The following is a 22,662-nucleotide window of genomic DNA, read 5'->3' on the forward strand; positions in this document are numbered from 1 at the left end:
CACCTTTCTACTCCTCTGCTGTGCCCACGCAACTGTTCACAGGGTCTCACTGAGACTCCCACTGAAGAACTGATCTATCCAAATCCCTGGAAAAAAGTAAGGCTTTAAGTAAGCTCATTTCACAGCACAGCCTTGTGAAACAAGTTATGAGGGAGGGACAGGAACACATAAACAGTTTATGTGCTGAAAAAATTATACCAACCTCAGACAGTTGGGGTTTTCAGAAGGTTGTTAGGAATTGTCTTCAAAGGATCCCCAAATCCTGTTCTTGCCTCTGCAGAGCTGATGGGAAGGGACCTGGGAAGGTAAACACTTTCCTTCCCTCTGGCAAAAATCTGCATGTAGGGTAAGATTGGCTCCCAGGCTGGAAGCATACATGGGTATACTCAAGCCAGTTTTGCTGCTGTGGTGCAAATCCGTGCATGGACACATTCCCAGACAAAGGCAAACACTCATTTGGCTCACAGATCAAAACCTCTCACGGCGATTCCACTTACTGAGGGCACTGCTCCCATACAAAATGGGAATTTCATCAACGATCCCACATGCAACTCTTGGACATGTGTATGTGGCATTTCATCACAGAAATGGGAAGTAATTGAGCTGCAACAGTCAGGCCTTGGAAGTCACAAGACATGCTCTTCATTTCAAAACTGGGGTGGCATTTTTTTAAGCTCCTGCATTTCACCCTGCAACCTGTAACTCTTAGGACTAGATTTTGTAAAGTATTTCACTTCCAGAAAACTTTAGGAGCTGTTACTTGAAGGAAAGACACTGACTATGACAAGATGAGTGACAGAAATACAAAAGCTATCTTTGTTTAGGTTTTTAATGATCAGATCTTCCTGTTCTCACTCCAGACCTGCTATCCCAATGCATTAACGTGCTGTGATTTCTCTCTCAAGGTATTAGAGCTTTAAAGAGAACAGCCTTCTCCAAAGCAACAAGCCCCAGCTGCCTGTGGTTACTGGCTATTACCTTAATTAAAAGGCAGTAAAAGCCCAAGTGCTCAGTTCTTGTTCTCTTTGCACCTCCCCAGCTCATCTGCTGAAGTGCTTTGCAAGAGAAGCAGGTGTGCTGTCTCCAACCAGCTGGTAAACCAGCTACACTCCTGAAAACAAATCACTCTGGCAATCCCAGACCCAAGTTATCTGAGCCTGTACCCTGGCACAAGACCAGAGCCAGGTCTAACATGCGTCAGCAGAAATTGTTGTATTATAAAATCCCAGAGAAGGCCAAATCCCTGGCATGCCGTGGCTCTGGCCAGCCCTGCACTCAGCCTTCCCTGGTCTTCAAACCCCCATGGTGGGGTACAGGCTGCTTTTACTCCCTATGCCCCTGGTAGCTGGGCTGGCCTTGGACCCCAAGACATGGGTAAAAACCCACCCACACACATTCATCTATTTGTCTATCCATCCATCCACTGCCAAAAACCAGCATGGGAAGTGGGGGAAGAGGGAGGGAGAGGTGGAGGGAACGTGGGGGACATGGCCACTGGCCCTGCTCACTGTGACGGCAGCCCCATGATCCCGCCTTGCCAGCAGGTCTAAGGTTCACTGATCTCCAGTTGTCTCTCACCTTTGACACCACTCCCTGGGAGTTGCTGAGTGGTTTCACTTCTATCTGCACCCAGAGTGGAGAGGCTTGGGCAGCCAGACGGGGCTGTTGCCCCTGACCCCACGGACTGGAGCACCGAGAGGAGAGCAAGGCTTTGGGAAGGTAATGGCATAGTTAATGACCCTTATTTTCTTTCCCTTAGCTTTGAAGAGGGCTGATTGCATTGAGAAATCAGCACTACGTAAGTCTAACAGTGTTTACAGATTAAGTCTCTGCAGTTGTGGTTTTTGTATCCCCCTGGTAACCTTGGCTTAAGCGAACTTTCCAAACAGCTGCACTTCTATACCAGTACTGTCGAGAGGTTTAACAGGTAGGGAGAGGATCCTAAAAGCAAAGGAGTGCTTTGAACTGAATACTAGAAGCATTGTGCCCCAAAATTGCAGGGCTAGATACTGCAGACTGACATGGCTAGCACTGGGGTCCTTTTTTTTTTTTTTTTTTGAGGAGCTGATTAACAGTGTTTCATGTTCTCTGCTGCACCCCTATAGGAACTAAGAAAATGTCATTAAAGGTTTTAGGATCTTTTTAAAGCTTGTGGTTTAGAAAAGCTTAGACATAATTAAACATCACTAATTTTCCAGGAAGTTAGAGTTTTAAATAACACTTCTCATTAGCTTCATCCCCACAGGTATGCATTTTTTCTTTTTTATTTTTAACTCTTTTCCTTTGGAAATAAAAGGCTTATCCTCCAACCGTAAATATATCAGGATCCTCCCTCCCCAGGTTAAAAATACTGCAGAGATACCAATTTACTGAGTGGCAAAAGCCAAGCCTTGCTGTTGCATTCCAGCACAAATATCTACTCTGCCACCTCATGTTTCTGTTCTTTATTACTAGCATTTATGCCCATAAAGCACTAGTTTGAAAAGATGCTCCTTAGATAAAGTCCACTTTCCTACTAATTATAAACAACTGACTCACCCTCATAAACAGATTTGTCAGGTTCCTTCTCAGAAACAGTGAGGGCAGGCGGTTCAAGCGTAGTATCACTGATCTAGAACTGCTGCTGTACCAGCAAACAGATTACCTTCAAGTTGATTTATTTTAAACCAGAGGGCTCCATAGGGGAAGGTAGTTAATGCTGGTCAGAGCTGCCTCTGCACCGTGTACCCACCCGTTGCCCGCAGAAAGGAAAGAAGAGACATCAAGACTGGAGACAGGGGTGTCTGGCCAAGAATGCAATTTCCTGGGTGCAGCGATGCTTAATCCTCAATTAGGAAGTGAGAAATGATCTGCTTTGTGTCCGGTTTTGGTACTCGCCTTCCAGGTAAGTGCAAGCCTGCCCCAGATATCTGCTGCTAGACACAGCTGTCAAACTATTCAGTTGTATCTGGAGACTAAATATGCCAACAGGATTTTTACAGTTGATTGAAGAGAAATACTTGTCTAGACTAATCTCTGGCTCTTTATATTGAATTTGAGCCGGTTCAGCTCTCCCTGCCCCTTGGCATGGCCTCTAGGCAGGACAACAGGACTTGTAACACCTCAGCTGTTCCCCAGGCTGTTCCCCAAACTGCTGAATTATTCTTTACCAGGATCAAAGTAAAAATCCCCGAAATCCACCATCTAAGCAGTAAAAATCCCAGAAATCCAGATCAGGTTACACCTCAGCCTTTCAAAGCCTGCATAGGAAAATTTGCTAAAGCCATTTTGCACAGAAGCATCAGTGACTTCTTCAGAGTTTCAAGTCTGCAGTGAGATAAATCAAACTTATTCTAGTTACACCAACCGAAGCTTTCTGACATGCAGGTGCACCCTACTGGGGCTTAACTCATAGAAATCACCAGGACAGTTGCTTTAAATGTTTCTCCTGGATATGCTCAGTTAGTCAGTCCCAGCCCAGGGAGGTTTGCAGATGAAGAATAAACTTCCTCTGCTTCATTGGCAGCCAAGGCTGAAAGAACAGAGTTGTTGTTTTCTGTGAGGTAGCAGCACACTTATCTGCACCTGGAGTGGGCATCGGTGACCCCCCAGAGCAGCATCCTGGATTTGCAGAGCTGACTGTAACCCTAAGCTGGGTCTTGCCAACAGGGTCTTCCCCAGGGCAGGGAGCAGCTGCAGAAGGGGGAATACCAGCCACATGAGATGTCTGAAGGGCTGCTTTTCCCACAGTCCCTTAGCCAGTCAGTGCAGGGTTTTACTCTGTACGCTCCTTTTTCAACAACAACAAAAAAAGAAAACAAAAATAATTTTCCCCTAAATCTGTTTTCCATTGAATCAAAACAAATCCACTTGTTTTGCATCCTTGCTGTCCTCCTCAGATGGAAAGGGAGATTCACCTTCTGCCTCTTAACATGGAAAAGAAATTGTTTCAAATGAGCTTTGGCAAAACTCCACATCTCTAATAGGTGCTTGCTAACATGAAAAGTTTGCAAGGAAATTTCTATCATTACTGTAATTCTCAGGTGAGCTTTGTTCCAGCATCAATATAGCCTTCTAGGATTAAACAGAGAGCAGCAGAGTGAAATAATGAGAAACTGAGTTTAATATAGACAACCTTGCGTGGTTTCATGGACCTTCTTTCTTCCCTAGAGAGTTTTATGGCACATCACCTACGGTAGCTAGTACAACTGCTCAGAAAGGACAGCAGTCTTATTTCCAGGCTTACAAAGAGGCAAATGTATGTAATTAATACTGTAAGGAGTACCCTTATGCTGTGCCACAGGGTTTATCTTTTTTCCTGCTTAAAAACATATAACCCACCCCTAACTATCTGTTCTGCACAAACTGCAATGCCACTCTTCATCACTGGGCTGTACAAGCTTCGGGATAAGATTTTGCCCCTGCTTTTTAAGGGGATGAAAGCCCATCTCGCTCAACAGAAAAACCACCCACATTCAAAGATACAGACCTGGGTTCAGCCAGCACCGAGGAATGCTCTTAATGACAGCCTGCTTTGATAACAACTCAGGGAAGGGAGAAGAATTAAATGTCTGGAGCCTGCCAGATTGCAGGGGGAAGACAGATGAAATAAAGGAGACACGTGGGATGCACAGTGCACTGGAACAAGAGGCTTTTGTTAGATAAGGGAACTGCAGAGACCTTCCTGGGCCAGGAGCTACATTGCTAGCACCACTGTTAGGTTTCTTTATAAAGGTACTTCTTGCTCACCTGCAAGTTCTGGTTCTGCACACCAAACTCCTGTGAGCCCCAGGTAGAAACTCGACTATTTGCACCAAATCTTCATTGTAAGTCTTGCAGGTCTCCGCTCTCTGGACGACCAGGGCTTTCTTCAAAAGCACAGGGAGGGAAGCACCCCACGCCAGCAGCATTCACCCCAGCATGCAATAGCAGTGAGAGTGTCAGGACATAGAGGCAGGGACCAGCAGTAGGATGCTAACATTTTAGCATCCTTCAGAAGGCTCCTCTGCTGCATTTGGGTATTAGAATATAGGAGGCACATCACTTCTCTGTGCACAGCAGTTATGGGCTTGCTGGTGGCATATTTCCCCTTGCTGCTGCATGTTAAGTGGAATAAATGCATGCAAGGTCATCTCATGCCCTTCTCCTGCACAGTTCAACACCCCATGACCCTTCATCTTCAAGCTCTGACTGAACCTTCCTCTTTTCTGCATAGCTCTTCATGTGAGCTAAGTAATTTTAGAGGAGAAGCTCCACAAGGAGGAGCCAGGGCAAAGCTTTGGCTAACTGCAAGACAGCATTGTTCCCCACCCTTTGCTGACAGCAAGGCAGTGTCACTTACTTCCTTAATCTCAAGGCTGGGAGAAGGGGACACATGCCACCCAGGAGGGCTTACACCAGCCATCCTCTCCCCCCAGGGTATGGCCAACGCTCTGCAGCGGCTCTCTTTGAGTTAGGTTTGAGGCAACCACTGTTATTTTCGGCCGTGATCCCCCACTGTCCTGGGTCACTTTGCAGTGTAGCTCCACCCTGAGTGATGCAGAGTCACACCCTATGGTGTGATACACCCATGGTCATGAGGGTGTGAGACTTCACAGGCTTGGTCTGCCCACGGTTTCTTCATCCATGGTAGAGGAGCGTGTGCTGTATTCTATGTGTGCTGCTTTTTCACCCTAGCAAGCAACATGCTGACTTGAAGTGTCGCTGCCGCAAAGCCCATCAGCTCTTGGGGTGCCCAGCCGTGCCCTGGGCAGTGTCTTTAGCAAGCTGGTAGAAGCATCACCTCCAGCCTGAGTTAGGCTCTAACCAAGACCCACAATAAGTGTGGAACATCAGTCCTCTTCACCAGGACTTTGGGGAAGGAGGTGTGCTCAAGAGGAAGGCACATCCAGAACTGATGTCCCTCTGCCATTAACTTTCTCCAACACGTCCTCTCTTTAAGGTAGATGTACCTAATCCAATCTCCTCGTCTACATCCAGGAAGGCCCCTTGCATCAAATTTCTTCCTAAAGATCTCCACCCTCTGGTCATAACTGACAGTGGCAGATGGTTTGATGTATTAAATTTGATTCAGGATATTAATGGTTTTGTTTTAATCTATTTTGAGGTTAAACCCCACCTGCCCTGCTGCCACCTGTCAGGAGTTGATGCAGGAGGCTCAGCTGATGGATGTGGGATCGCTGCAGATGCGTTTTGAACAGAACTGGTTTCCTTTCAGGGTACGGTACAGAAAGCAATGCCGGGTACCTCCCTCGAGGAGATTCGTCCCACCTATATCTACAAGGTGGTTCTGCTGGGAAGCACATCAGTGGGAAAGTCAAGCCTGGCCTACCGATATGTGAAAAATGACTTCAAGGAGTCGCTGCCAACCGTGGGATGTGAGTGAGTGGCTTCAATAGATTGATGGCCCTGGACAAGAGACCAGGCCTGATACCCTTCCTTGCAGTGGGGTGGGATATAGCAGAACAGGTTGGTATATCCTGCAGTAGCACAGACTCACTTTTGAACATGATACAGACTTGCCCCAGGGGCAGACCTCCCCCATGGCTGTCACCTTCAGATCTCTACAGCCCATTTTCCTCAGCACCAGGCTGTAAGCAAAGCCACATCCAAATTGCACAGGTTTGGTTTAGCACTGCTTTTTGGAGGCAGATGAACAGTCAAATGAGCGAAACCTGGGATTCAAACTGTGTGGCCCCATCCACCCCATGCATGCTTGGTCCTGTGCTGCCCCAGCCTCAACATCCCACTGGAGCAAGTATGTTCTGGCTGGGGTGCAGGTGGGCAGGAGAGCCTAGGTGGCCAGCTGCAAGACCCACCCCCAGCACTACGCTCACAGCAGTGCCTTATTCCTCCATCCTGCCTGCAGAGACAAGAGTGCAGACCTCCCCACGCTCTGGCCAGGCTGAAAACCTTACAATCTGCCCCAGTGACAAAGGGGAGAGAATCTGCTCCTGCATGCCCTGTCCTGACAAGTCATGCTGAACAACCCATGTCTGAAGGCAGGCCATGTGCACGCTCATGCTTTGATGAAAACTATCTACGGAGCTGTGAGAGCCTTGCTCCTTCTATAACCTCCCTCAGGCCAACACACCTGCTGGGATCAAGGTGCCTCTCCTGTACCTTTGCCTCACCACAGCTTCCTGCAGCACCTAGACATTATAGATGTTCGTTTTACATGATGTACCTGGGTTTTACCCTAAGAAGGCATGGCAGGCACAGACGTTGTGGTCCCACCTGGAGCCTGAAGAGCTAGGTGGTGGAGGAGAGTGAAGCACTGCAGAGCTGTTCCCGTTGTCATTTTACCTTGGCTCTGGCTGGTCCACAAGCAGTCATCTGCTCCCTGGGAGCAGGGATGGAGGCTCCCTTCCAATGGGAGCCCTTTTCAGTGGATATTCCTATTCACAACTCTCACATGTCTGACCCACCAGCAAGGTGGAGGTGGTTCTCTATTTGGGGGCTATTCGGCAAGGCTTGGAGCTATCTGACGTCAAAACTCGTGTGCATCCACCAAATCTGCTGCCAGGAAGGGCTCCCAGACTGCCACAGGCTGCCCTGCCTTGCGGCATGCCATCCCACCAACAGTGCCAGTGCTTATAAGAAACCCAGCCCAATTTTGTGCGTTAGAGCATTGTTACTGGCCATTGGGATGGGTTTGACCTTATGGCAGGAGGTCTGAGCTCTTGCTGCAAGCAAACGTGTACCCTGCATCTTGCTTGCAGGCTCCTTCTTCACACAGACACTCAACCTGGAGGTAGCCACTGTCAAGCTTGAGATTTGGGACACAGCAGGCCAGGAGAAGTACCACAGTGTCTGCCACCTCTACTATCGGGGTGCCCACGCTGCCCTCCTCGTTTACGACATCACTAACAAGGTAAGACAGGGGATGCTGGTCCCGTCCATGCCAAAACTATGCCATGCTGCAGCAACACTGGTGTGGCAGAGGTGTCCAGATGATGGTGCTTGTCCTTGGTAGTGCAGAAAGCAGTGCATAAACACTGCCTGAGAGAATGAATGTTCCACCTGGGACATGCCAGGGGCTATTCCTGCTGCCATGCAGAAAAGGTGCATCCCATCCAAGGCTGATTTATCCCTAAAGGTGTTTGAGGGCTGGTGACCTATTTCCCTGAGAGAGGGGGCAATCAAAGCCTCCCCACCATATCCTTTCCAACCCCTTTGGTTTGGTGCCACCCATCCAGATTTGCTAGGCCTGAGGCAAAGGGATTAAATCAAAACCAGATCACTGGGTGTTTTTGTCTCCTTCTCTCCAGGAAACACTCAACAGAGCAAAGTTGTGGCTGAGGGACCTGGAGAAGGAATTTCTTCCCGATGAAATCGTCATTGCTTTGGTGGGCAACAAGATGGACCTTGCCGCTGAGCGAGAAGTCAACACCGAGGTGAGCGCCTGTGGTGAGCTCCCAGGCCCCCTCATCACCTCCTCACCAGCAACCAAATATGCCCAAGCAAAGCTGAGAATTTAAAAGGTTTTCATGTATCTCCAAAGCCCCCATGCAGTTATTGACCTGCCATGAAATGCCACCGTAACTGAACACGCAGCCCCAGAGTGGGCTGAGGAAATAACTCTGCTTGTCTCCACCTAGGAGGGGGAAGAGTTTGCAAGGACCAAAGACCTCCTGTTCATGGAGACATCTGCAAAATCCAACCACCAAGTAAATGATATCTTTATGGCCACAGGTGAGTTGTGTGATGGCTCTAGGTGAGAGCAGAGGTCAGTGAACCACACACCCTGAACCTCTGCTTCAGGGCTGCCAAACACCTTCCTTCCCTCAGCGCTGACCCCCTTTGTTGCTTGTGTTTGCCACCACCAAGTTCTGCTTCCCTACCAATCCAGCCTGCACCACATCTGGCAGCTTCAAGGGTCACAGCCACAGCAGTCCATAGTTTCAGTGCAATGTGTCACACCTCTTAGGGCAGAGGGATGGACAGATCCATCCCAGGATGCTCTAACATCAGAGACGGATTTCAGGCCCTCACCTAAAGCCACAGTTTTCTTTTGCTTTAGTACCTCAACTAGGTGTTATAGTGTCCCCAGTGTAGCTGTTTGGTAGAGACCTAATGCTGTAACCATGACGCGGTACCGGTGGCTGTCAGTGGGTCCCCTGGGGTGGGATGGGACAGCCATCGCATCCCACCCCACTGGCAGAAGAATTTAGTCCCTTTTTCACCTTGTGTTTCTTCCTAGCCCAAAAGCTCCTGCAGTGGGAACAAGAGAAGGCATCCACCCCATCCCAGCATGGGAAGTCAACAGTCAGCCTGGGGGAGAGTGGGGTGAGGACGGCGTGCTGCCGGCTCTGAGGACAGGCAGCTCTGGTCCTCAGCAGTGGCTGGGTGAGGTCTCCGAGGGGAAAAAATTACAAAGCAGGGGGGACAGAGAAGCGCAGGGCACGAAAGCTCAGCCTGACCACCCTATCCCTCGGAGCAAGGTCAGAGCCCATCCGGGGGTCACAGGATCTCTTCAACCCTCTAGCACTGGCTTCATCCAGGATGTAAAGCACAGGTTTCTTTCACCAACCTTCCGCTTCTAGAGAGGAGCACGAACACCAGCACCGCTGCCACCAGTCCTGACTGGTGACATCCCCCTGCCCCAGCTGCACATCAGCTCCTTTGTGTCCCTCCCCATCTGAAAAAGGAGAGCTTGACTTTCTGGAGTGGAAGAGGTACATCCAGAGGCTTTACACCCAGGCTGCAAATAAAGAGAATACTGCCCTAAAAGTGTTACTTTTTTATTCCTGACCTGGATGTCAGCCCACAGGTGGGGACCACAGGAAGCCTGGAAGTGGCAGGGACCAGAGCCAGTGCTCCCCTCACCCTGCCGGCCCCCACCTGAGCCATTACCAGGATCACAGCCCATCCTCAGGAGAAATCACCAATTTATTACCGATACAAGAGCCGGGTCTGGGACAGAGCAGGACCAAAGCAAATGCCAGGCATAATGGTAGCTCATGCCTTGCAGGGCCTCCCTTTTGTGCATCATGAATTACATTGCAGGAACATGCCTTGGCTGGAAGAGGAGAAAAAAAAAAGCAGCCAGGCTCTCTCCAAGAGCATACTGGTCATGTCACGCTCAGGGAATACAGTGCCCTTCCTGGGAGAGCTGTGGTAGTACTGGCACAGCCACAGGCAAAGAGCAGCACCGTTCTTCCTGTCCGCAGGGCAAAGTAACCACTGAGTTTTTGGGGCATCCCCTGAGGGCAATGCCAGGCTGTGGGGCAAGGCTTAGCCAGGCTGAGCTCAGCCACAAGGCAGCAGACACCCTTGAAGATATTCCCCATGGAGAGGAGGGGACCACAGCACCCTTTTGCAGGTTTTCCAGGTCAGCTGCCCCCTGAGGACAACCCCAGAACCCTGCACTAGCCAGGGACACCTATCTGCAATGCCTCCCGAGCACTGAGCCATTCTAAAGCGGGACAGAGGCTTCTTCTCAACAAGAAGGCAGATTTACTGCCTCCTTGTGCCTAAATTCCTTGTGTTAGGGCAGCTAGGAGACATGGGGTCCTAATTGCCACTCATCCCCCCCATCTGCCAGCTCCCTCCCAAGATTAACCCTTCCCTCCCCAAACAGCCCTAGACCCTCAATGCTGGGCCAGGAGCCACAGACAAGGATGCTGAGGGTCACCCTTCTCTGTGGCTCCTCTTGCCTCAAAATTGGAGAGGGGGTAAAATGTTCTGGCTTGGAGACACAACTTGCAAAGGGACATTTGGGGACATGCAGCGCAATGGACAGGGCTCTGTGTGCTCCCCGAGCATTTCTGATCCAGGCCATGGAAATGGGGTGGCTGTTTCTGACCTCAAAACCACGGAAATGTAGGTGTCAGGGGCACCTATGGGTGCCAGAATGTTGCAGGGATACCAGGGGATGCACTGGGAAAAGGGGTTTATTTTTAGGGTGTTTTTTGGGGGGTGGGGAGGATATACATGCGGTGTTGTGCAGAGGGGGAAGCGCTGCCACACTGCATGTGCTGCTGGGGCAGGCTGCAAAACTGCAGCAAGACCAGCAATTTTTGGGGATGTACCCACCAGCCCTGAGACCCTCTGCACACCCCACACACTGCGTTTCGGAGCAGATAAGCTGGGACACAGGGACAAGAGAAGAAGGGCTTTTATTGTTGGCTTCAGCTCAGGGGCTCCGCTTCTCCTGGGGTGGCTGGGGGTGTGGGCGGGGGGGGGCACAGGCTTGCTGCTGGCTGCCCCCCCCGGGATGGGTACCCTCACCCAGGGCTTGCCGGCGCCCGAACCGCCCCACGGGCCTGATCCCGCGGCCTGTGTACCAGGAAGGGTCGATGTCCGGGTCTGCAAGGCAAAAGCCAAGGAGTTATCAGGGGGTGATGGAGGAGGACATAAGGGGGACAGGGCATTGCACCCATGGGCAGGGGGGATGACAAATCCCAGTGGAGTGGGAAAAGGAGCTGTGAGGGGATAAAAGCAGTCACAAAGGCTGCTTCAAAGCAATCCTTTGCTTCTGCATAGTGAACCCCCCTCCGCCCCTCAAATGCAGCTGAGTCTGGGGATGAAGAAGGGGCTGAGGGCTGGGGGTTGGCTGGGGGGATTCCCTTACACCTGCTCTCCTTACTCCTGATTTCCATGGAGCGCTCGCGGATGCGGCCGTGGGCAACGGGCAGGGACAGAGAGGCAAGCAGCAGGCACAGGAGGCAGGCGGCCCCCAGCTTCATCCCTGGCACTTCTCCAGCTGCAGTGGCTCAGCCCCAAAGCCTCCTGGCCCCTGGCACTTCCCGCTGGTACCACGAAGACAGCGGCCTCTGATGTGGCTGTAGGAATGAAGGACAAGAGACTGAGACACCCTGCTTGGGTTAAATGCTCACAAGGTAAGCCCCTCATCAGGAGGGGAAAGCTGCAATGGAGGGGATGGGGTGACCGTATTACTGCTGCTATGGAACTGCCATCCCCATCACAGCATCTCCGGGCCAGCTGCAAGGCTAAGGGCACAGGGCAGCTTGATCAAAACCTGGGGGTTTTGCTGGAGCTGAAACCTCTGGGGAAAAATCTTCTCTGCAAACATGAGTTGTACAAACCTCATGTGTATTAAAATTAGTTTTTGTCCTATCCTAGTGCCTTAGGCCAGGCATGGCATTGCCATTTCTGGCCAGGAAACCCAGCATCTCTGCTGTGGCAGGACCCTGCAGCCCAGGAGATGGGGAGAGGGGCCAGCACGAAAACATGGGGCTGGAGGCACAAACAGGTTTTGCTGCTGGATGCTGGGTGATGGATGGACCACGGCAACCTCTGTGTGCTTGGCACTCACCCCTGGCGCCAGCTATGATAACCTGAGAGCATCCTGTAACATGCTTTATGGTGCCTAGGCAATAAGTGGGACTGTGCAGGGTGGGCTGAGTGATGGGCTTGATTTCTGCAGCCACCTGCAAGAAGGGAGTGGGGTGAGAGGCAGAAGCAGGAGAGCCATGTGGAGCAGGACATGGTGGGGATGCGGTGGCAGCTTTATTTCCAGGGACTTTTGCAAAGAAGTTTGAAGCATGCCAGGCAGGATCCAGTCTGGGCTCCTGAGAGCTCAGGTTTGCTGCAGCAGCTGACTTTTTATAGCCCCCTTTTTGGAAACCTCCCAGCTGGCTGGACAGACACAAAGATATGCACACACAGGCAAAGCAGCACTCTGTAGATTATTCAGCAACAAAAGCATCACAAGAGGGAGAGAAAAGCGGTGCTCCCCACCACTGGGGTTGCCCTTACCGTGGTGCGGTGAGGCGAGGTTCCTGACTGCTGTCCTGCTGAGCCGAGCGGCCGCTGTGTGAGCTGGAGTCCCCTCCAGTTGCCGTTTTTATGGCCGGTTTCATGCTGATGTCAGAGGCAAGCCCCAGCAGGGACCGAGCTGGGGCATCTCCCCTCCCCGCAGTCCCTTCTCATCAAATCAGCACAGGGATTTTCATGACTCAGAAGGGGCCAGCATTTTCTCTTCCACTGGCTGAGGCAGATAGTTTGGGAATACGTTAATCCCTGTCCCTGACCCAATGAAGTTTTCTGCTCCATCACTCTGCTCACAGGGAGCCCCTCGCCCATAACGCACTTTGAAAGGTCAGTGTGTGATGCTACCCTGAATGCTGTGCTCGTGCCTTGGGGTCCCACTGCCGCAAACTGGCTCCACCGCAGGGTTTCTGCTGGGTGCCACCACCTTCAAACCACCCCCCAAAAGCTGCTTTAAGGAAATCAGAAAATGAAATGCGGACAAAATGGGAGGGTGACTGGTCAGGGCACATGGGCTGGCAGGAGTGGGCTTATCCTCCCATATTTTAAATGTTTTAAATCTTTACATCCCGGGTAAAGATTTCTGATTGTGTTTGTTTTGCCACATGTGATGCTGGAGGAGCCAGCTTGGGTGCCCAGCACAGGGGCACACACATCCACCCCAAGGCAAAACTGGAATTACCGGGACTTTGAGGGGCATACAGAAACAGGGACATCTCTCTGTTGGCAAGGTGGTGAAGGCACCATTGCTGGTGGGGTATGGGCAGGGGAAAGGGTCTGTCTGCCACACCCATGCATGGCTGGCATTGCCCTGGGACAGACCTCCATCTCACACCGCAGTCAGCTCCAATACCCAAGCACAACCAGTGTTGGGGATGGTCATGGGAGCAGTGTGGGACAGAGGGTGATGGCTGTGGAAGGGCATTAAAGGCAGGAAAGGGGATAAAGAGAGGAGAAAAAACCCCCATCAGCCAAGGAAACCCAGACCCTGGGCTCTCAGCAGGGCTCTCTCCACCCCAAGGTTGGGGCTATTATTTAATACAGATTTGAAATATCCCCTTGACATTGTGGGCTTGTGTTTCAAGCTGCTTTGGCTCCCAGATTTGCTCCTGGGTTTCTATGCAAGTCGCAGCAGCACATTTCAGAGCCAGCCCCCTCCTTACCCTCATGGTCTCCATCCCCTTTGCCCTCCTGGCCTCTCTGCTGGGTACCACTGACCTACGGTCACCCCACACACAGCTCTCTGACCAGCATCTGACAAGTTATATTTCCATCACATTCACCACCACCTCCCCCTATTCTGCTTCAGTTGCACTGCTTTGGCTCCTGTCTGCTTTCACCTGCCTAGTTTTAAAGCAAGGGGTGCAGCAGCTAGTTAAAGGAGAGGATGGTGAAACAAAGAAGCCTTCACTCAAGCAATGTGAAAGAACAGACACTGCAAAACAGGTCCTAGGTTCTGGACACAAAATTGGCTTTATTGCATGATTTAGTGTACATATATATAATCTCTGCCCAGGCAGATGGGGCAGGATACTGGCAAATAACGAGTGACTACAGCCTGAATGATGCCTTAGTTTGCACTGCTGGTGTTCACGGTGAGGACTTCTTCAGAGGGTTAAGTGTCCAAGCGGTTGTGTGGAAGGACTTGAGTTACAGCTGAACCTGGGTAGAGCAAGAGCTGCTGTTGGGGGCTGGGGGGAAGGGGAAGGCAGAGCCCTGACACCAGAAGGTGGGTGCAAACCCATAGCATTGCCCAGATCTTAGTGGAGCTCCCTTCTGCCAGCCAAGGAGCTGCCATCCTAGCACTGATGCCAGCTGAGCAGCAAGACATGCACCTGGCAATGCCACGGTGTCTGGGAGAGTTTCTACAATGGCAGTGGTTTGCACCTACCTTTCTGAACTTCAGGCCAGGAGGATTTCATTCTAAAATAAGAAACTGGTTTTGTTTCCAGCTGGAAAGCCCAGACTATGGACTTACAATATTGCTCTGGGATGACTGTGGGACCAATTTCTAGGAAGTTAGCAGTCTCTACTACTACCAAAGCCAAACATACATGTTACTTGCATGAGAATTCACACTACTGTTCATAATTAAAGTGGTTTTAGTTTGGAAGCACAGGAACAGCCTAAAATGATCCAGTCTGAGTGGCCATCAATGGGAAACTGCCAGCATCAGTCTGACATCCCCGCTCCAGCTGCGAGGGATCCTCTCTGCATCACCCACAGAGGGAGGGAGGTGGAGGCTACAAAGGACAGGGACCAGTGGGTATTGAGCAAAATTTTTTAACATGAACCTCCTACAACATTTCCTGGAAGAGAAAACAACTCTCCCCTCCCTGTCCCAATGTCCTGGGCATGGGTATGGGGCCAGGAACTGATCCACCAGGGTCAGTGGACTTGGAGAATTAAATGTTGGAGATAAACAAGCAGTCTGGGGGTTTGGGGCAGAGGGGGTGTTACCAGTGCTGCTGTTACCTGGCAGGACTGCAGGGCCACCACAGTTCCCAAAGGCCATCCCATCCAAAGGATTGGATGGTCCTACCAGGCCCAGTGACAGGGGACATGCTCATCCATAAAGCACTGCCTGGCATGGGCTGATCTCCTGACAGAGTAGGGAAAGCCTCCAGAGAAGCAACTACACTCTGTTTGCTGGAGACCTTCCAAACTTGCTGGTATAACCTTGCAGGGAGAGGGGACATCTTCAAGAGATGGAAAAACAAACCAATCCCCAACAAGCCCTCCAGCCTTTCTTCCACATTTCTTGCTACTGCTTCCTACAAGCCTTGCCTCACTCATGTCCCCAGATGGTCACAGCTGCTTTAGGCACGATGGCAAGAAGCCTCAGCAGGTGTTTCAATAGCTTCATGCAAAGATCTGTTGGGCAAGTGCTCACTGGGATGGAGCCAGCACTGCTCTCACGCTGCTTTGCTGCTCAGGGAGAGAAGTGATGCTCCAAGGGACATCACAGGGAATCGGGACCAGTGCTAGGGTGGGAATCCTAGCCTGGGATGCCTGGGTCCCTGATCTATCTAGGGTATCCCAAAGGCATGCCGCGCCTGCTGTCAGCTCCTCTCCCTGCATGGCACCTGGGAGAGCACAGGGACAGACTCTGATAGCAATGCAATGACTGTAGCAGATGACATTGCCCTTTTGTGAAGGGCTGGGCCATGGGACTGCTCCCAGTCCCCATGCTGGAAAGCCACACTGATGTCTAGCTCCCAAGGAGAAGGTCACTCTTGCTCTGCACCTCTGGTCCCTGTGGTTGACCTGGTACCAAAGAGCTGCCCAAAGCTGAGGTCTCATGCCTGTGTCCTCCCATGAGAGCCCCTGGCCATGTGCCCACACCCCATTGCCTTGTTCCTCTCCCCAGCAGCTCTGAGCAAGAACCCTGCCCACAGCCTCCAGCTTCCCTGCTGTCTGGGGTTTCAGGGAGAGACAGGCACAGGAGAAAGAAGAGCAAGCGTTGTGGGGAAGGTGGCAAGGCTTTGTGCTGAGGTCTTGTATCATCAGTGAAATGCGGCGGCAGTAGGGTTCCCCTCTCCTCACGACAGGTGGGTCATCACAGGCTTCTGCAAGGCACGGGAGGGAGAAACCTCAGCTCACTGCCATGCCCACACCACCCAAGCCACCTCTGCCAACCCAGGTGATGAGGCCAGCATGCTCCCTGTCCCCTCCAGCTGCATGGAGCAAGGACCACCCCCATCCCATGGATCATGCAGGCAGTGGGAATCCAAAGATGTACATTTTGCTTGGTCCCTCCCACCATGGGGCTTACGACAACCCAGACCTCAGGGGGTGATGCCCCGGTGTGCCTGTCCTCACCAGGCAGCATGGTGGGAACAACACTGAGAGCCAGGGGGTCTGCTGGCTCGAGGGGAGCATGGGGACAGGTCCCTCTGCATGAGCCCAGGGGGGAAGGTCCCACGCAGAGCCCAGGCCAGCAATCCTCCCAGGTGGCTGTATTCGTACCGCAAAGAGCCGCTCCACCCTCCTGTTCTTCCCATTTGGGTTTCTCTGTGTCAGGGAGCCACGGTAAACAGAGTTGCGGTCAAAGGAGTCATCAAGACCTATCGTGAAAAAAGAGAGATGGGCAGCAGGTCCTTACCCACCTCACTAGAAGTTTCAGCTACCCACCAGGTCACTTGGGTTTTACTGTCCCCCACTCCCTGTGGTTTTGAATGCACGACTGCACTTCCCTCTCCAGAAGGGTGGTGGGAAGCCCTTTGACAACAGGGAGGAAAAAGTTGCTGCTACTTGGGTTTCAAGAGCGCTGTGCAAGCTGAGTCAGCCTGCCAGCAGTCAACTGCCAAGACCTCTGCTCTGGAAAACTCCATGGTATGGCAAAAGCCAAGGATGTGAGTAGCTCTCACCCCCACAAGGCTTCAACCCTCTCTTGACCTACTAAGTCATCTTCCCTTCTCTGCTATCAATCTCCACCAGCTGCACCTTTGCAGGCCCAACTTTGCAAGTGGGCAGGGCGGTGAGGAGACTGAGTCGCCCCATCACACAGCCCAGGCAGAGGGGATTAGGCTTGCCTGGTGACGTCTGTCCTGATTGCACATCCCTCTATCTCCTCATAGGGCTGACGTGTCCCCTGGGCTGCCTTTATCTGCCTGCCTTTCACATGAAGGAGAGCAGATGACTCCTCAGCATGAGAAGAAGGGACCTTTCCACCTCAGCTTGGGAAACAGGACTGTTAATTGTCTATGTGCATGAAGGAAAGGTGATTCCTTCTCTGCATTAAATGATCTTTCCCCCTTCCTTCCCTTCATCTTCCATTATCTGGAAGGAGAGCCATTCTTTCTGCCTGTTAGCTTATAAGGCAAGATAAGAGAGAAATAGAAAAGTCATTTCCTAATGGGTCTTGCTGATACTGCTCAGGATGAAGCGCTTCCAGTGGCTGCCCTGTACTACACAGGCTGCCGTGCCAGTTTCAGATCACAATCTAATTTGAAGCACTCCTAAGCTGTCATTTATCATAGCTTGGCCGTGGAGGACCTCTTGCCCCCCACCAGAAACCAGTGGCCGAGGCAGGTGGGCAACAGTATCAAGGACACCTTCCCCAAGATGACCAAGTGAGGAAGAAATTGATATCAGTAGAGATGATGGGCTTAGGCAAGGCTTCGAAGTCTAACACCCAAAGGGATGCCACAAATGAAGTAGTGCAAATGTCTCCCTGGACTCTGGGGTGGCAGGAGCCCAGGCTGCAGAGAAAGTCTTGGAGGACTGAGCCAACTCAGCCTGACCTCTGCTTTCCCATCACTGTCCCCAGTCCTGTTAGCTGTCTCCTCCTTTCCAAGTTATCCACCACAGGTTTCCCCTGTGGCTGTCCCAACAGGAGGCCACAAGCTCAGGAAAGGGGACCCCCAATGCAGACACATAACTGGATGCAAAGAGAGAGGACTGAGTGTCCCCCAAAGCCCAGCCCACCCACCCACAGGTCCCTACCTCCTGTGGGCAGAGCAGCGGTCCTTACCAGTGATTTCAAGGGGACTGTTGAACTTCCTCCTGAAGCCCTCTGGTCTGGGCATTGCCTGCAAGAGAAGGGGAGCAGCCTGCTGCGGGGAGGTGGATGGGAGGACAGAGGTCCCTTCTGAGACCAGCATTTCAAAAGCAGCTCCCTGGAGACCCTGGTTGTCACCAGGCTCAATACTGTGCCACATGCACACTGGGAAGGTGTACTAGCGAGCACGGGTTAAACACATACTCACTTTAACATCATCTGAAGACTCCCCTGGACTGCTGCTGGAAGGACTGGGAGAGTGGAGGCAGGCAGCCTGTGGGCAGAGGAAGGGCAGAGGTTTCTCTGGGGGTGCAGAGGAGGCAGACGACTCAGTCTGCCTTTCTTTGCATTTTTACCTCTTTTGTTTGGCCTTGTCTGATCCTGAGGTGAGCAAAAGAGGCAGCACGCTGCCATGGCAGCAACTCTGCCTGATGGACTGCGATTATAAAAATCAGTATGGGAACACAGGAGTTGAGTCTAAGCTGTGGTGCATGCAGCAGCCCTGCATGCCCTCCCTGCAGCCCCGGGAAGAGCACCCCAAATACAAAATCGTCCCTTGATGCATGTAAGGAAACAGCATTATCCCCCATCCTTAGTGAGGCACCCACTCTTGGAGTCTTGGGGCAGTGTACCACGCAGTAGGGAGGGAGCTGGGCACAGCGAGCTCCCTCCAGCTGAGCAAGCCAGGCAGCCCTTCACAGCACCCAGGGACAGCAGCAATGACCCGGAAGAGCACATACATCTCAGGGGTGGGACCTCTCATACCCACTGTCCTCCATGCTCACCTGCCTGCTCGACTGCTTCCTTGCCTTTTCCACTGATTTCACTGTCAGTCCTGCAGCAGACAGAGCTGCAATTCGAGATTCAATGTCCGATATCTTTAGAGGGAAGAAAGAAAACACAGATGGTGGCCAGAGGACCCATCACTGGCTTTGTTTGCCATCACTGGCTGGGGGTCTAGGCAAAGGATCTCTCAACGTCAAGGTCTTACCTCACTCTCTGCCTGCTGCACCTGAGCAGCTGCTGAGGCCACTTTGTCCTCCAGCTCTGACAGCTCTGACGCAGTGCTGCCACCCTGCCGAGCCCCTTCCTCAAGATCCTTCAGGGTCTTCTCGAGCTGGTAGGTCTTCCCAGCAGTCAGGTACACCTGGAATACATGAAAAAAAAAAAAAACCCAACCATACTGCAGAATTAACCTACCTGGAATCCTCCTCTCTTGGTGTGACTGCAGCCCCAGATGCAACAGCTCCTGCCACTGTTTTACGACAGCCTTCTTGCCTCGCAGCACAGACAGTACCATACAACTCTGGCAGAGCTTCTCATTTCCTCCCTTCCCTAGGCTTTTTGAGACCAATTACCAACAGGGTGAAGTGGTAAAAGGATCAATGGGAACACAGGAAGGACTAAAACTCCATGACCTACTCAAGTAGTATCGGCATCTTTATGCTGTGTGCTCAGAGGGGAAGCAGGTACCTGGAAACAAGTGCAGGCTGCTATATTCCATGGTGGCAGCAAGCTGGGAAGGAGATAGACTGACTCTCTAAATCCACTCAATCTTTTTTAAGGGTGTCTGCGCTGCTGGATTGCCTGGGAGTAGGGTCAGGATTTGGGAGTTTGGCCCTGGGTAGTTAACCAACCTGACCCCTGCAAAAGGCAGCTTTGCCCAGAACTGCTCTGAATACACCGGAACAATCGCGGCTGAGAGCCCCAGCACACATGTGTGTGAATGGAGCCCAGTGCAGCAGTGGGGTGAACATGGGAGTGCTGACTGGAGATGCATGGTGGCTATGGGAAGCAACGTGTTACCTCTGCTGCCTAGATAAGAAGGGTAAAAGGACCTATCCTAATAAAACCACTAGTTTTACTATGACTTGCCTCATCTCAGGCTACTATAAGGATGCAAGTCCAAGCATGGTGATTTAGGGGACATTAATATGTCTGTATGCTGTTACATAAGATGATCAGATGGGTTATGGTCACTGTTTTTCTGACTGATCCCAAAATCTTGGTACTGCTAATGCAGCTCCTGTCTCTCCAGCCCTCTCTGCTTTTCCTGGGCTGGGTATTGAGTGAAAGTGCCTGGCACGAGTACTGACCATCTACCCAAATCACAGCAACAGTCCCCACAACCCATAGGTCCCATGGATTCCAGTACAAACCCTGAGGCCGTAACAGATTGCAAACATTTGTGAGTGTTATCCGTGAAGCTGCTCAAACTGTGAGTCACGGGGACACAATTTGTTCGTGGGCCATCAAAATCTCCCAGTGCCCTCCAAGGCAGGTGGCATCCCTTGGAGAGCAGTGAGCCAGCTGTGACTCAGCTGGGGCCCTGGAGGGAGCGGCAGGATGAACACACACCTCCCAGGGCCATCCCCTACCCGCTGTCTCACCCATGCCCCATCACTGACGGCAGCAGCACTAAGCCCAAAGTTCACATCCTTCCTGGCTCCATCCCCTCTCCTGGGAGAGGGGGAACCTCAAAACCTTCACCCAGACACCCCTTTTCCCCTGGGATGCTGCATTTGGCCAGAAACCATCCAAGTGATGCAGTTTCTGAGCGCACACTGCTCCCAGCAGCTCCCTGCTTTTATGTATAAACCTTCCCTGACAAGAGGTGAGCCACAGAGTGTGTTATAAAACCCTACTCCCCATCACAGGATGTTTGTGACAGTGAAACCTGACCACCCAGATGGAGATGTGACTCTTTGCCCCATCTTTGAACTGTTTCTTTGCAGCTTGGTAAATGGCACTGCGGATGCAATCCATTTCCCACGGGGAATCGATTCATACGGGTTTACAGTAGCTAACAAAAATTGTCGGTGCTTCACACAGTCACACAAACCTAGCAGGGGATTATGCTCTATATGTAAACTCATCACCTGCATGAGCCCATCAGCCCCAGGCACAAGCCAGCCTTAGTGAACAGATAGGTCATGCTATCCTCGTTTGTAAAAGCCTTGATGAAATGCAGTGCAGATTGAGAAAAGGGACAAAAGCTTTTGCTGCAGCTGGAGCACAGGACTGCTGAAGTCCAGTGAATTGCTGCTACAGCAAGCTGGGGACCACACTTGTCCTCTTTCCCTGGCACTCATCCAGGGGGAACTGGGGACCGAGGCAAGGGAAGCCACAAGACAGAGCATCTGTGCTTGCTCTTGTACCATCTCCCTTGTAAGAGAGCCCTGTCCACCATTGGACAAGACTGGACTTTTTAATCCCTCTGTGGTTCCCATTCTTTTACTGCTGACCTACCCACTAACAAGAAATTTGGGGTGGGTTTCCTCTGTATTCCCACCCCCCAATGCCCTCCCTGCTTGCAGAAAGCTCTCGTGAACCTTACGTTTTCTTCAAGCTCACGGTATGCTTCGGCCACCTCTTTCCCGACTCCCAGGCTGGGAAGCTGCCCTGCGGGGAGGGCACAGCTGCTATTGCACTGGCTCTCTCCGTGCAACGACTCACACACCACTTTCTCCGTGGCATTTATGGCTCTCAGTACTTTGGCCGTGATTTCACTCAAAGCCTGAGCTGATGACCTCTGTGAACACCCGGCACAGCCAAAGTGGAGGGTGGGAGGGGAAAAAAAAAAAAAAAAAGAACATTATTTTAATGGTGTATAAAACAGCACAAGTTTGGGGTGAAAGGGGCATCAGACCTTCAGGAGCTGGAGGAAGATGGAGAAGTGATAATTAAGGGGCTTATGCTGTTCCTGAAGGGCTCTCCACTGGAGATGGATGTGTGGCTAAAGCAGAGCTTTGATCTCAGCCTGTGCTTTCTGCAGGATGGCTGCGACAAAAGTCGTCACCTCAAAAGGGTTAGAAAAGAGGTTATCAAGGGATGTGTTTCTCGCCGGAAGCGGTGCCACCAGAGCTGTATTACAGCAGCAGCACCTGGCCACCTGAAGGCCACTCAGTTACTCAGCAGTTAAGGTCTAATTGCAGCATATTGCTTTACACTTCAGCAGGCCTGAACATGGATGCAAATAACTCCTTAAGTTAGTGGCAAAAAAACACCTCAACCCATGAAATTATTGTTTTGCCACACTGCCAGAACTTGGGACTAATGTCCCCTCTTCCCAACCCAAGGAGCACTGATGGCAATAACACTCTTAAGTGGTGCCTTTCGCTTGATAAGGCACTAAGCACATGTAAAAATAGACTGAAGAAACTCATAATCTCTCTCTCAACTGATAATTCCCTAGAAACCAAGGAGATGGGGGTGATATATGCACTGGCAACAAACAGTTGTGTTTACAACTGCACATATTTCCAGGTGAGCCATCCTGCAGAGAACCAGCTAACTCAGTCCAGCTGATATTTTTATCATTTTATGGTGCCTTCATAGTACAGCATAGGTTTTTTTCACATTTTCCATTAGGAACATTTGCTTTCATTGCAGTATTCCCCAGTTAGAAAACTTCTTCCTGACTGGAGAGGAGACTCATGTAAAAA

The 22,662-nt window shown here is 51.4% G+C and overlaps 3 protein-coding genes across 12 annotated transcripts in view; 1 reads left to right on the plus strand and 2 right to left on the minus strand.

Moving 5' to 3' along the window:
- The first annotated feature begins 1,588 nt into the window (after nucleotides 1–1,588).
- On the plus strand, nucleotides 1,589–9,711 carry RAB17 (RAB17, member RAS oncogene family). 2 transcript variants are annotated; one of them, XM_075094108.1, is made up of 6 exons: nucleotides 1,589–1,719; nucleotides 6,197–6,356; nucleotides 7,701–7,852; nucleotides 8,250–8,375; nucleotides 8,580–8,673; nucleotides 9,182–9,711. In XM_075094108.1, the coding sequence occupies exons 2-6, from the start codon at nucleotides 6,215–6,217 to the stop codon at nucleotides 9,292–9,294; spliced, it is 627 nt and encodes a 208-aa protein (XP_074950209.1). In that variant the 5' UTR covers nucleotides 1,589–1,719; nucleotides 6,197–6,214; the 3' UTR covers nucleotides 9,295–9,711. The 2 variants fall into 2 exon arrangements, with proteins under 2 accessions (XP_074950209.1, XP_074950210.1); XM_075094109.1 differs by lacking the exon at nucleotides 1,589–1,719 and having other exon boundaries at nucleotides 6,271–6,360.
- Nucleotides 9,712–11,092: 1,381 nt separating this feature from the next.
- Nucleotides 11,093–12,859, minus strand: PRLH (prolactin releasing hormone). Its single transcript, XM_075092584.1, has 3 exons — nucleotides 12,703–12,859; nucleotides 11,570–11,765; nucleotides 11,093–11,289 (listed from the first exon to the last, which is right to left on the minus strand). The coding sequence occupies exons 2-3, from the start codon at nucleotides 11,667–11,669 to the stop codon at nucleotides 11,117–11,119; spliced, it is 273 nt and encodes a 90-aa protein (XP_074948685.1). The 5' UTR covers nucleotides 11,670–11,765; nucleotides 12,703–12,859; the 3' UTR covers nucleotides 11,093–11,116.
- Nucleotides 12,860–14,164: 1,305 nt separating this feature from the next.
- Nucleotides 14,165–22,662, minus strand: part of MLPH (melanophilin) — a 29,122-nt gene continuing 20,624 nt past the window's right edge. For 5 of the 9 annotated variants that reach the window (XM_075094116.1, XM_075094112.1, XM_075094114.1 and 2 more), the window contains 7 exons: nucleotides 21,555–21,749; nucleotides 19,209–19,364; nucleotides 19,003–19,095; nucleotides 18,426–18,491; nucleotides 18,191–18,248; nucleotides 16,684–16,781; nucleotides 14,165–16,283 (listed from right to left, as the gene is read on the minus strand). In XM_075094116.1, coding sequence (XP_074950217.1) covers nucleotides 16,257–16,283; nucleotides 16,684–16,781; nucleotides 18,191–18,248; nucleotides 18,426–18,491; nucleotides 19,003–19,095; nucleotides 19,209–19,364; nucleotides 21,555–21,749 — 693 coding nt within the window. In that variant the 3' untranslated portion in view covers nucleotides 14,165–16,256. The remainder of the gene's footprint in view (nucleotides 16,284–16,683; nucleotides 16,782–18,190; nucleotides 18,249–18,425; nucleotides 18,492–19,002; nucleotides 19,096–19,208; nucleotides 19,365–21,554; nucleotides 21,750–22,662) is intronic. The other 4 variants (XM_075094118.1, XM_075094117.1, XM_075094115.1 and 1 more) reach the window with 1 other exon arrangement.

Source organism: Phalacrocorax aristotelis, chromosome 5, assembly GCF_949628215.1.
Source record: "Phalacrocorax aristotelis chromosome 5, bGulAri2.1, whole genome shotgun sequence".
NCBI classification, from domain to species: domain Eukaryota; kingdom Metazoa; phylum Chordata; class Aves; order Suliformes; family Phalacrocoracidae; genus Phalacrocorax; species Phalacrocorax aristotelis.